The sequence below is a fragment of the Tamandua tetradactyla genome, chromosome 11, assembly GCF_023851605.1.
Source record: "Tamandua tetradactyla isolate mTamTet1 chromosome 11, mTamTet1.pri, whole genome shotgun sequence".
Lineage (NCBI taxonomy): Eukaryota > Metazoa > Chordata > Mammalia > Pilosa > Myrmecophagidae > Tamandua > Tamandua tetradactyla.
In genome coordinates this window covers 64,306,592-64,321,029 of record NC_135337.1, presented here as the reverse complement: position 1 = coordinate 64,321,029, position 14,438 = coordinate 64,306,592, and the positions used below count along the sequence as shown (strand labels likewise).

Genomic DNA, 14,438 nt, shown 5'->3' with positions numbered 1-14,438 from the left:
AGCTAAGGGGACAGGGAGTCTTACCAAGGCAGCTGAGGGTTTGCTAGGAAGGGAAATGAGAAAGGATCAGTGCAGGGAGAAAGATCCAGAAATCTGCAGACGCCCCTTTCAGTCTGTGATTGAACATAAAGCTGCATATACACAGAAGGAGAATCCACAAAGTAGGACAAAATTAAACTATTAGGGAAGGAACAACTGCCAGGGAGCTATAGGCTAAATGGAGACTACAGAGCTCACACAGCACTGAGAGATGTTTGAGTTATGACAAGCCAGAAAGGAGAGACCTCATTGAACATCGTGAGCATTTACTAGAGACTCCATAAAGGTCACATGTTAGGAATAAGGCTAATGCAATCCTAGATGAAAAGCTACTCTAGAATTACTATAACAAACTTAAAAGCAAGCCTAAAAAGTATCAGACTGATCTGCAAGTAAATTAACCAGAAGAAAATACAACATTCTTTAGATGAAAACAACAAAATAGCACCAAAAATGTCTGGAATACATTTAAAAATGACCAGACATTCAAAGGATGCTGAAATGTAAACCATAACTAGGAGAAAAACCAGTATATTGGAACAGATCCAAAAATGATAGAGCTAATAGAATTAGAAGACAAAGATTTGAAAGCCATCATAATTGTGTTCACCTATTTACAGGAAAATATTAGCATAAAGGAAACTTGGAAAATCTCAAGAGGAAGGGAAACTGTAAAAGCGTCTACTGGAAATTCTAAAAGTAAAAACAGTAAGCAGGCAAGCAAACAGATAAGCAAAAATGACAAAAGCCTAATGTCTGAAATGAAACTGGAGGGCCTTAACATCAGATTGGATGTTGAAGAGGAATCAATTAGTGAATTTGAAGATAAGGCAATATACAAACTGAAGCACAAAGGAATAAAAGCCTGAATAAAGTAAACAGATCCTCAAGGACCTTTGGAAAATGAATGAAAGGCCTAACATTTGTAAATTGAGTCTCAGAATGATAGGAAAGGGAGACTGGGGTGGAAAAAATATTTAAAGCAATTATGGCTGAAAATTTTCCAAACAAGAAGAAAATTATAAACTTACAGAGTCAAAAACTCAGTGAACCATAAGCAGAATAAGCACAAATTAAGACACACGATTTACTTACGTACATCATAGCTAAACTGTTAAAAACAAAAACCAGAACAAAGAGAAAGCGAAAAATCTTTAAAGAAGCCAGTAATAAAAGACAAATGTATAGAACAATGATTAAAAAATCTGATGACTTCTCATCAGAAACTATGCAAGTCATGGAACAATGAAATATTTTTAAAGTTCTATAAGAAAGAAGAAAAAACCCTTTTTACCTAGAACCTAGAATATTCTTTGAAAGTCAATGCTTAACACATTTTTTTAAATATGGAAAGAAGTTTTCACCAGCAGTCCTGGACTATGAGACATGTTAAAGGAAGTTATTTTGGCAGAAGAAAATAGTACCGGATGGAAATTGAATCTACACTAAGCAGTGAATTTGAAAAATATGAAGACAAATATGAGTCTTTTTAAAATCTCAATTAAAAATTTACTTAAAATCTCAAAAAAATTAAAAAGATAATTGACTTTTTTGAAGTAAAATTCTTAAATATCTGATCCTTAAATGTTCATCAGTGAAGGCATCATTTTGAAGTAAAAAGATAACAATATCTTGGTATTTTAACATATGTAGAAGTAAGATGTATGAAAGTGTTTAGCCTAAATAATGTAAGGGGTAAATGGAAGTATATTGTTGCAAGCCTCTCACATTATACATGAAGTTATATAATATTAATTCATGGTTGAATGAGACAGATTAAATACAGATATTGTAAAATCTTAAGTAACCAGTAAGACTTAAAATTTAGTAGTGTAGATAATATTAGGAATTCCCAAAAGAAGGGAGGAAAGGAGGAAAAAAGAATGAAGAGGAGATAGTATAAGTAGTAAAAATATGGCATGATGTAGACTTAAACCCAGCCATATGAATAAGCATATTCAATGTAAAAGGATTAAACTTGTCAATTAAAAGGCAGACATTGTCAAGTTAGACAAAACCAAAACACAGTTATATGCTCTTTACAATAGATATCTTTAAATCTGAAGATACAGATAAGTTAAAAATTAAAGTATAGAAAATGATATACCATGAAAACATGAATAAAAGGAAAGATTGAGTGGCTATATTAATAGTAGACAAACTAGATTTTAGGACAAGAAGTAATACCAGAGATAAAAAGGACATTTCCTATACACAAAGGGTTGATTCATCAAGAAGACTTAAAAATCCTGAAAGTGCTGCACTCTAATAATGGAGCTTCAATATATATGAAGCAAAAACTTATAGAACCCAAAGAAAAATAAACAAATTGTGTATTTTCTCACTTTTTCTCTCAGTAATTAATAAAATAAGTAGGCAAAAATGTAAGGAAGGATATAGAAGTTTTAGAGGAAACTACTAAACAATTCAGCATTATGTCCAAAAGCAGAGCACATGTTCTAGTGTACATAAAGCATTTGCCAAGCTGTATCATAAACTTGACTTCAAAATAAGTCAATAAGTTTAGAAGGATTAAAATCATACAGAGTATGTTTTCTGATCACAACAACATTAAATGAGGAAAAAATGGTAAAAAATGTAGGAAATTCCCAAATCTTTGTAAATTAAAGGCCACATTCCTAAATAACCCATTAGTCAAAGAAAAAATAAAAAAGAAATTTAGGGTGCCTGGGTGGTTCAGTGGTAGAATGCTTCACCCAGATTCAATTCCTGAACAATGCACCTAAAAAAAAAAAAAAGGAATTTAGAAATATTTTGAACCGAATGATAATAAAAACACAACCTATCAAAACTTGTGGGGTGCAGCAAATACTCTGGGGGTGTTTTTTTTTAAATAGCTTTAAATGCTTATACCAGAAAAGAAGAAAAGTTTAAAATCAATTATCTAAGTCAGAAGTTCTTGAAGTGTGGTCTGGAGATTCGTGGAGATTCTGTGATCCCTTTGAGGATTCTGTGAGGTCCAAACCCTTGCAATTAAAATTTTATTTTATTCACCCTTTTCACCTTGACTCTCTCACACAGGTACAGCGGAGTTTTCCAGAGGCTGCTTGTTGTATGATGGCCAGTGGAATGTGTGCTTGAAAATTCTTGTGTTTTAAAATTTCTCGTTTTGATTTCTAATATAGTTAGTAATGACAGAAACAAAAGCTCTGTTGGGATTCTCAAAATACTTTCAGAATATAAAGAGGTTCTGAGACCAAAAACTTAAATAAATGTTGATACGCTAACAACTTAAGAATTTAGAAACAAAAAGCGAGTTAAATTCCAAATAAGTAGAAGTAAGAAAATAACAAGTAAATGAAAATCAAAGAAAAAGAAATAAACAAATAATTGAATAAATCAATGAAACCAAAAGCCAGTTCTTTCAAAACATTAATGAATTGGTATCTCTCTGGCTAAACTGACCCACAAAAGGTGGGGGGTGGGGAGGACAGAAATGACCAACATCCAGACTGAAAGAGTAGGCGTCATTATAGTATCCTAGAGATGTTAAAAGATATTAAGAAAATAAGAAGAAGAACTTTGTGCCATTAAGTACAACTTAGATAAAATGGAATAATTCCCTAGGAAAAAAAAAACAGATTAGTAAAAAACACTGAATATACAGAAAGTCTAAGCAGTCCAATGTCTATTAGAGAAAAAATATATTTAAAATTAAAAAAATCTCCTACAAGGAAATCTCCAGATCCAGATGCCTTCACCGATGAACATTTAAGGATCAGATATTTAAGGATCAAATATTAAGGATAACTCTTTACAAACTCTTACAGAAAATAGAAGAGGGGGAATACTTCTCCACTCAAATTATGAGGCCAAAAAAAAAAAGAACCCCAAACAGATACATGAAGAAGTTAAGGATATTACAAGGAAATTACAAAACTCTTTGCATCATGAACATAGACACAAAAATACTTGACAAAAAATTAGCACATTGAGGCCAGCCAATGTATAAAAAGAATATAATATCATGAGCAAGTCGAGTTTATGGCTAAGAATGCAAACTTTATTTAATATTTGAAAAACTATTATTGTAGTTCAACACATTAATAGAATAAAAGATAGAAATCATATGATTATCTCAATAGATGCAGAAAAGAACGTTTGACAAAAGCCAACGCTCATTCATGATCAAAACTTTCAACAAATTAGGAATTCAAGAGAACTTCCTCAGTCATATCAAAGGCATTGACAAAAAGCTTCCAGCCAAAATATTAATGGTGAAAGAGTAATGCTTTATTCCTAAGGTTGGGAACAAAAAAAAAGACTTTTACTCTCAGTATTGCTATTCAGCATTGCATTGGTTGTTCTGGTCATTGCAGTAAGGCAAGAAAAAGAAATAAAGGAACTAAAGTTTGGAAATGAAGAATTAAAACTGTCTTTAATTACAGGAAACTTGATTAATGGATATAGAAAACCCTAAGGACTAAGTAAATTTTGCAAGGCCAAAGGATGCAAAAAGTATATACAAGGTCAGGCAGGCCACAGTGACTGAGCAGGAAGGATTCTCGCCTGTCATGGACGAGACCCAGATTTGATTCCCGGTGCCTGCCCAGGCAAAAAAAAAAAAAAAAAAAGTATATACAAGGTCAAAATACAAAAATTGATTGTAGTTAGACTAGTTATGGCCAGATGGAAAGTAAAAATTTTAATACAATATCAAAAACATAAAATATTTAGTGATAAATTTAACAAGATGTGAGCAAGAACTGTATATATAAGATGTTCTTGCTCACATCTTGTTAAATTTAAATTTAGCTTGTTAAATTTATCACCATAACAATCTTTAGAAAGGAACAAAGTTGGAAGCCCTTAGACAACCTGATTTAAAGACTTATAAAAGGTACAGTAATTAAGATGCTGTGATACTGGCAACAAGATAGACAAATGAAAAAAGGGTAGTCCAGAAACAGAGCCACACAAATATGATTGGTTGATTTTCAATATAGGTGTCAAAGCAATTCAACAGGGAAAGAAAATCTTGCCTAATATGGTTCTGGAATAACTGAATAGCCATATGGAAAATAAAAGCAAACCTTAACTCCTATTTCCCACCTCAAATTAATCTGAGATAGCTCTTAGACTTAAATGTAAAAGCGAAAATTAGAGCTGAATAAAAAACTTCAAGGAGAAAATATAAGAGAATATTTTCACAATCTGGCTTAGGAAAAATGTTTAGATATAACTCAGAAATTTCTAAATATAGAAGAAAAATTTATAATTTGGGCTTTTCATTAAAACGAAAAGCTTCTGCTCATCAGTCATTGTTAAGAAAATAAATAGGCACATCAGACTGGGAGAAAATAGTCTCGATTCATATATTTCATAAAATGGCTTGTATTCAGAATATATAAACATTCCTAACAGTTACTAATAAGAGGACAAATAGCTCAATAAAAATAGGCAAAATATTTCAATAGGCATTTCACAAGAGAAGATATACAAATGGCCAATAAGCCCATGAAAAAAACGCGCAACCTCCTTAGTCATCAGAGACAAGAATTATTACCAAAATGAGATACCACTCATTAGAAATTGCCATTATTAAAAAGACAGCCAATAGTAAGCAGAGTTAAGGACATGGAGGAATTGGAAATGTCATATGCTGCTGGATGGAGTACAAAATGGTACAGCCACTTTGGAGATCAGTTGGGTGGCTTCTTATGAAGTTAAACATGCATCACAATTCCAATCCTGAATATTTACCCAAAAGAAATGAAGAGTCCATAAAAAAGATCTACAAGAATAATCATAGGAACTTTAATCATAATAGCTCCACAGTGGAAACAATTTCAACATCCATCAATCAGAAACTGGATAAACAATTTGTGACATATTCATACAATGTAATACTGTTCAGCAATGCATAGGAACAAAGGACAGACACCCTCAAATAGCACAGATGAAGCTCAAAAATAGTCATGCTAAGTGAAAGAAGCTAAATACAAAAGCATATATACTCTAGAGTCCATTTATATGAGCTTCTAGAAAAGACAAAACATTCATGGTGGAGAAACCAACAACATTTGCCTCTGTGGTGCTGGAGGGATTGATTGGTCTGGGACGAGAAGAAACTCTCTGGGGCAATGAAAATGTTCTATGTCATGATAGCACTGTGGGTCACACAGGTATATGTCTCATCAAAACTCATCAGACTTTAGACTGCTCATTTCACTGTATGTCAAACCTGTGTCAATGAAAAATAAAAAGACGAGTAACCCTATTTCAAACAATAAGACATTTAATACGTCCAGTTACTTGGAAATCCACTGCGGCTTTCTCCACTGTGGGCTTGAGCCTGGGACTATAGGATCTACAGAGACAATGGTGGATTCCCATTGTTCATAATAAGTTCCCAAATTTTCCAGGACAGCCACAGGTCATGAATCAGGTTTTAAATGCAATCTGAAGGCCTGGAATAACTGAGAGGTTTGGGTCATGGTGCTGTGGCGCATGTCCCCAGTTCCTCACAGGCTCTCTGCATGGCATCATCAAATCTTCCTGATTCCTTCATAACCCTCAGTTCCTGCAGTTCCCTAGTCCACTCTGAGTTTTCCCTCCATGCCTTCACTGTTCTGTAATCTCACTACCCATTCCCTCAACTCCTGAGCAGCTGCAGAGAGTGGAAGGTAAAGTGAGAGGAAGAGAGGAGCAACCCTTTCCTACCCATTTCTTGTACAACACGTCCTATAGAAAGGTGATCCCACCTGGTAGCTAGTTTTCCAAGCACGCTTTCATAACGCTTCTAAACCCTGGACCATTTGGTCTGCCTCCTATTTATCTTTAATGATTTTCTCATTATTAATGTACATCATTTAGTTACATTATGGGTAAACAGACTAAGAGGAACCAGTCTGGGAATGTCATCATCATGTATGCCATTTTTTCCTTGGGGAAATATGTTTTACTTCCAATTTACAGGTTACCTTTTAGAACACAACTTGTTGAGAAATTGAGGATCATTGTAACTTTAATGGCAATATCTCAAAGTCACTTGTTAACACTTCTTTGTTCTTTTGTTATAACAAAATTCAGAAGGTGCTTGTATATCTCTGGAGATTCTCCCACCTTTTCTGACCTGCATTGCTTTGGATTTTACAGTGGCTTGGTAATGAACTACTGCAGGAATCCAGATGGAGATAAGAGCCCTTGGTGCTTTACCACTGATCCGAGAGTCAGATGGGAGTTCTGCAACCTGAAGAGATGCTCAGAAACACAAGGCAGTGTTCCAAATGCCCCGATTGTGCCACAAGTTCCAAATGTACAGACTCCTTCTGAACCAGGTAAGAAGCCTGTGGTCAGAGGTCAACCCACTTTGGAGTAAGGATGAAAAGAAACAGAAAATCTTACTGATGCAGAAAACTTAAATGCCATGCAATAAGTCAAGCGCTGGATGAGAGTAAGATTGAGTGCTTCATGTCTTCGGGTCCCATAGCTGCTATTGCCAATGTGCTGTTGCTCTAAGACTTGGAAACTCATTGGTGGTGAGGGTTAGAATGTTGAGCCTGGGTGAACTTGGTAATGATGGCACTGGTGTTAGTGGGGTGTTAAAGAAAAGCAAATACCTCTCTCCTAGAGGAGGAATGAAAATGATTAATTTGGTGTTTAATATACCTATAATTTGGTTTTGAGTTAGAATTGCTGGTAGGACAGTCAAGAGGTACTCACCAAAAAAGATTGGAAAAGTGGATTTATAGCCTAGAAAGGTTGTCAGGACAATTTAGTTGTCACTTGAGGTGGGATGCAAAAAAGATAATCACTACCTCTTCACTGCTTTCTTCTTCCTTGGATGATAATGCTAACTACTTAATATCTGTTCCTGCAATCACTGTGAGGCAGCCGGGAAATGTTTTGCAGGAAGAGAGGCCAACTCTCCCCCTGACCCAAAATGAAAACTCAGGTGGTCCAATGACTTTTCCGATCATTTTGGATAATACAAAATCCTCCAGGCAATAATGATTAAAAATGGGAACTTGGTTGGAAGGTGAGGCGTTGCTCCTTCTCCAGCGTGAGCTTGCTGATGTTGAAACCACTTTCTCGGTGCTAGGGAAACTTTCCTCCTGTTCCTATGAAGAGGGGTCATTTCTACCTCCTGGTTCCTGTTGAGGCTTTGGGACATGGTGTCTATCGAGGTGTCCCTCTCAAGACTTCAAATGACTCTATGAGTTCTCTCACGTGCATGCCCCACATTTGGTTCATAGTTACCCTTACCCCCTCTGTTCCTGGAAAACTTTGGGAATGCCTCTCCTTGGCAGAAAAGCTAGCCACCGAGCTTTGGCCTGTTGGATTTCACAAGTGTTCATCAGAACACTGAGCCACAGAGTGCCCATATGGGACATATTTCAAGTTCTTGGAGGGATCCCATGGATGCCCAGTTCTTTAGCTCAAGATGGGGGATAAGTGTGGGGAAGAGCAGAGGGGCAAATCATCACTTGATAACCCTCTCACCCCAGAGGGCAGGGACTTGTTCTACTTTCCTTGGCTGCTAATACAATTACCAAGTGTTTTAGTTTCTTGGGTTGCCCAAGCAAATACCATAAAATGTGTCTGGTTAAATGATGGGAATTTATTCGCTCACAGTTTAGAGATTAGGAAAAAGTCCATCATCAATGTGATGCTTTCTCCCCAAAGGCAGTGATGTTCTGGGGCTGGCTGTTGGCCACCCTTGGTCCTTGCCTGTCACATGGCAAGGCACATGGCAGCCTCCCCTGTTCTCTCCCTTCTCTTCTGAATTCTGTTGGCTTCAGCTTTTGGCTGCTCTATCTGTGGCTTTTCCTTTCTCTGTCTGAATTTCATTCTACTTATAAAGGATGCCAGTAATAGCATTAAGACTCATCTAGGTTGAGATGGGCCACACCTTCACCAGAGTGACCTCTTCAAAGTCCTAACTACACTGAGTTCACACCCTCAGGAATGGATTAGGATTAAGAACATATTCATCTGGGGTACATAGCTCCAAGCCACCATAGAAGTCATAGCACAGCCATAGGCAAAAGTGTATTTTTATAAAATCCTTTTCTATACCCTTGAGAATGGGCTGTTAAAGGATCACCTAACAGTTCATTGTGGCATCCACTTTATGCAAATCCTCCAGGGTACTGTCTTCCCCCTCAGTTTGTCCTAAAATCAATTATTCCAGTGTCCCTGCCAAATTCCCTATTTTCACACCCTGCTAAATTTGCAATTATTTCCAAGCTGATAAACCTTTCTAGTAACTTCTTAAAGTAGACAATGTTGATTGCAATCTTTAGCACTCTACAGTGTCCTGAGGATTTGACCATTGGGTCTGTCATTTAGAGAAACCTAAAACTACTGCATTTATTCATTGTCTTTCTGGGTCCATGTAATTGTACATAAATACCCTTTTTATTTTTCCTACAGATTGTATGTTTGGAAATGGTAAAGGATATAGGGGCAAGAAGGCAACCACTGCTACTGGCCTGCCCTGCCAGGGCTGGGCCGCCCAGGAGCCACATAGGCACAGCATTTTCACTCCAGCAACAAATCCACAGGCAGGTCTGGAGGAAAATGTAAGTTACTCTGATTTGGACTCTGTTTTCCCTTCTGCTGACCAACTTTTGCAAAAAAAATTTGTCCTGTGCTATGGAAAATCACCCTGGATTTTTGTAGTTGATGGGAGGTAAAGTAGTTACTTCCCTTCTTTGATTTTTGGGCTTTGGCAGTTGATGGGAAGATGAAAACAAGTGAGATTTCAGGGGACTATGCCTAAAATGTAATTGGCATCAGCTTATGAAGTACAAGTAGCATGGGCAACAAGCCTCCAGGATGTTATCATTTTCTCAGGACTCTTTTTACCCTTTTGTGACATTTCTTTCATGAATCTATTATTGGGTGCTGTTTCTCATTTCTAAGGTTTGTCCTCTAGATTCTGGTGATCATACATGCTATTAATGACATTTGAGTCTGATTTTTCTAGAAAAAAAGTCAATGGGGCCATCATGACTCCACATAATAGGACTTCTCCTAGTTGCCCATACTCTCTGGGATGGTTTTCTTTGGGAAAAAGAAAGACCCTGCCATTTTATGGCTGGTCAATGGAGGGTATAAAATCCATGGAAATTTCTGAGCCAACAGGCAAACAAGGTTCACTGGGCAGAGAACTGCTGAATAAGCCAGGGGCAAGTTATTCAACAACAACCACTGTCTTTATTGCTGGTCATCTCTAAGCTCTCCACTGCTTCAGCCTTCTGGAGAGGACAGGGTTACTTTATATATTTCTTCCCTAACACTCTTTAGGGTCCACCACCCTCTCCTCAGGGGATGACATCATAGATTGAGCTTCTTCTGAGTAAGGGCCCATGACCAACTGCATAGCTGTGATTTGGAGACCACCCAAAGATCCTCAAAACAACTTTGCCAAAAAAAGAAAATGAAGACGTGAACCCCACATTTCATCTTCTAAGGACAGAAGTCTTAGAATACCTTCTCCCCCTCTCCCAGTGTGGGCTGTATCATGGACTTCTGCCCTTTCTCCCCAGTACTGTCGGAATCCTGATGGTGATGTCCATGGTCCTTGGTGCTACACGACTAATCCAGAAAAACTTTATGACTACTGTGATGTCCCTCTGTGCTGTAAGTTGCTTTCTTTTCTGTGAAGAGACTGCTTCTCAACTACATGCAGTGCTCACCTCCTTAAAAGAGGTCTGCAGAAAAAGGGCTCTGAGCTGTGCCCCTCTGGGTAGGACATAGTGCCTAACGGGTTCCAGAATTCTCTCCACCTGTGCCATGAGCGTCCTGAATGCATTCTATTGTTGGTTCCATCTGTTAGAGAGTCCTCCCCCTCTTAAATAAAGTGAATACAGAGTCCTCTATAGAGGGTAGAGCTTAGAGGTGATTTAAGCTGTTGGTGGTTCCACTGAACTCTCCAGGGTCTAGCTTGGGATGAATGAAAAACAAATTCAGATGCAGTCATCCAGAGCGGGAACTTCCCCTTTGTTTGACTTAACAGGAACAACACGAATCAGCTAAGTATATAATATAAATTGCCACTCTAAGAATTTAATGAAAAGTAATGGTGATCTTTACTAAGCCCCACATTTCCTTTATCCTAAAGTTACTTACTAGCCAGGCATTGGCTACATAACTTAAAAGCAGCTTCCTCATTGTTCTGAGATTCTTTAAGGGAGTGGGAGGCTTAAATTTGGGAAAGAGGAGTTGCCATTCTTTCTTTCTTTCCTTTTTTTTTTTGTTTAACCACTGAAGGTAATTTATTGGCCAATATAATTGAAAAGCCTCTTGGTACATGGCTGCAGGCATGGCTGGGTCCAAGCATGCAAATGCATGTGTGTCTCCTTCTCTCAAATCTGCTTTCCTTAGTGCTGGAGTTAATTTCAGGCAACCTCTCCATTTTAGGTATCAATATGGCACCAGAAACAGATTTTCTTCTTCAGTGGTTTCAGTACAATTCTCAGGCTCTCAAGCATGTTGTTTTTATTTTTCTCTAATTTTTTTTTTCAGAGTAGTTGTAAGTTTACAGAAAAAATCCTATATACCACCCCACTGTTAACACCTTGCATTAGTGAGGTACTTTTGTCACAATTCATGAAAGAATGTTTTGGTAATTGTACTATTAACTACAGCATTGTTTCCTAAAAGTTTGGGATAACAAATCCATGGTCACTCTGAGGGAAAGATGTAAGCCACTTTGATTAGGACTCTATTTTGCTTTTCGATGACCAACCTTTGCAGGCAGAATTTGTCATGGGTTTCAGGAAATCAGGCTGGACCACTCTTTTGCATAGAGTGATTGCCTATGACTGGTGTCTGCCAAGCTGGAGGGAAGAGGCCTTGCCTGCAAAGCTACTTAAAACCAGCACCCGCATGTTATCTGGGGAGGCAGTCTGGTGCCAGTTTTGCATTTGGGCCATGGCTGGATAGAGAGGTAGAAAGGCAAATGAAGTAAGAGTGATAGACAAGATTCTACTTTGGCTGATGTTATTGTAGGATGGCTTTTGCTCTCTGGACTTAGCTTCTGAGTTTTCACCTCTTCTTTTAGTAGATGCTTTTGTCTGTTCTACAGAAGCTTTCCCAGTGGGCCCTTCAAGTGCAAGTCCCTGATGGAGGTCACTGCTTCTTTTTCAGCTAGTCACTCCCGATGCCAGCTTCTGGTCCTCTGTACTCCCCACTGCCTTGTACTTCCTGGGTTCTCTCTCCTTGACAGGCTGCCCACTTGGCATATTTCCTTTAAGTGGAACTCAGCCTGAGATTCCTGCTATGAGTTCTTCATCTGTGCCTGGAATTCATGTAGTAGCTTCCTGGACACAGTGTCTGCCACTACCAGCTGCTTTAGTTTTCTCAAGCATGGGCAAACCTGGGCATCTCCCTGCTATAGGGAATAGTTCTGGAGCTCTCCAAATGTTCTGAATGAAACCCTCCACACCAAGTTGAGGTGCGTCTCAAGTGGCTCCATCATGAATTATGGTTTGGATGTGGAGGGGATATTCCACTGGAAATTCTCTGTCAAAATTTCTTAGTTTCAATTGTTCTTCTTTGTTCAATCTCTAAAAACTTGACTCTTTTATATTCTCAATATGGATGAAGAAACCAGAAGTAGAGAACAGGCTATGTCTTCTGAAATTTATATATGTGATTTGGCTTGACTTCCTTTGGGCATCTTTGGAGCCTCCCATTGAACCTTCCAATTTAACTTCTTACATACTCAACAACAAGAATATAATGATTAAGAATGGGGACCTTCACTGTTTCCTTTCTTTATCTAGTGCTTAGAACATCGTTTGGCATATAGTAGGCATTGTATATTTGAACAAATATTTGCTGAATGAATACATAAATAAATAAAATGTGAATCACAATTCTTCTAGTATGCCAAGTAAGTGCTTACACAGACAGGTATCCTAAGCTAAGGGAGTTTTTGTGTGCATGCTCAAGTGTGGTGTTTGCTGATTTTATTTGGATATTTTAGAATGAGAATTCTCTCTAAGATATGGATGCTTTGCTCAGCGGTGACAAAAATGCAAAACCAGTATCAAACTGTCTCCCCAGATAATATGTGGACATTGGTTTGCAGTGGCTTTGCAAGCAAGGCCTCTTCCCTCCAGCTTGGCAGACATCAGGCATATGTAATCGCACTATGCAAAGGAGTGGTCCAGCCTGAGTTTTCTGTCTGTTTGGGTTGTCTGCAATTTTTCTCTTAAGATTTTTATTGGGAAAGTTTGGATTTGGTTTATTTAAGTGAAAATGGCCTAATAATCCTTTTTCTTCTGATTTCCAAACCTTTACATTATTTTTATTTTTTGTATGCTGTGCAGTGGGGGGGGAAGGTGATCACATTTTACTATTTTTCTATGTGAACATCCTGTTATTGCAGCATCATTTGTTTTTGTTTGTTTGTTTTGTTTGTTTGTTTTGGAGTATGTGGGCTGGGAATCGAACTGGGATCTCCCACATGGCGGGCAAGAATTCCACCATTGAACTACCCGTGTACTCCTCTTTATATTATTTTTAACTCACAAGGAAAACATCTTTTAAAATGATGAAAAGTACCATCAATTACCTTTTATAACTATGCATAAACTTCTTTAAGCAACTAGGCTGAAGGAATTTCTGTAAATATAGTTTTAATGAAAAGAAATAGCATTACGCAAATTGAACATACAGTAGTAACACAAGAAATATAATCTTAAATCAAAACTGTAGTCTACTCAGTCCAAATACTGTTTTTGAACTTCACTAAAAGATTGTGTGGCTTTCCTCTGTAACATTAATTCCAAAAATTGAAGGATGCCCACCTTAAGCATAATTTAATTTATTTATTTAAAAATATCTATTTGTTGTTGGTTGGTTTTAATGGCTCATTTCAGTTCCACTAACAAATTCAGTACAACTAATAAGTAAAAATAAATAGAAACTTTCAGTTTTTCTAAAACAGTAATAACAGAGAGCCATTATCTCTGTGTTTGTTTTTTCATTCATGCAAATTTCTTATATGTATGATATGGTTGCAGAAATTAAGCACAGTGCTAGAGAGTATGATTTCATTACATTACAAGCTTCCTTTTTCAAAGACTTCTATAAATGAATTCTCAGAACAGGCTTGGAAAATGGAAAGTTATTTGGAAAATTCAGGTTCCAAAATTACCAAAGTGAAGAGATTTCTGCTGGCTAAAACCAAAAGAACTTCCCCTTGCTATTGTCATCAACAATGAGTTATATTCATATTTCTGAAGAGGCTGCAGACAAAGGCAAAACCTTCTATGAACATATCTTGTAACCCCTGAATTGTTTTGGGCATTACCTGGGATACCAAAGATGGAGACCTAGCCTACTGATAGGAACCCTGCAGGCTAATTGAAGTGGAAGAGCTGGAAGGAGGTAAATGGAGAGCAAAAGCAAGGGCTGAG

At 37.4% G+C, this 14,438-nt stretch overlaps 1 protein-coding gene across 1 annotated transcript in view; it reads left to right on the top strand.

Annotated features, from left to right (window-relative positions):
• Window positions 1-14,438, top strand: part of PLG (plasminogen) — a 55,047-nt gene that overhangs the window by 26,931 nt on the left and 13,678 nt on the right. Inside the window, exons 11-13 of the mRNA XM_077120777.1 lie at window positions 7,159-7,340; window positions 9,439-9,587; window positions 10,557-10,650. Coding sequence (XP_076976892.1) covers window positions 7,159-7,340; window positions 9,439-9,587; window positions 10,557-10,650 — 425 coding nt within the window. The remainder of the gene's footprint in view (window positions 1-7,158; window positions 7,341-9,438; window positions 9,588-10,556; window positions 10,651-14,438) is intronic.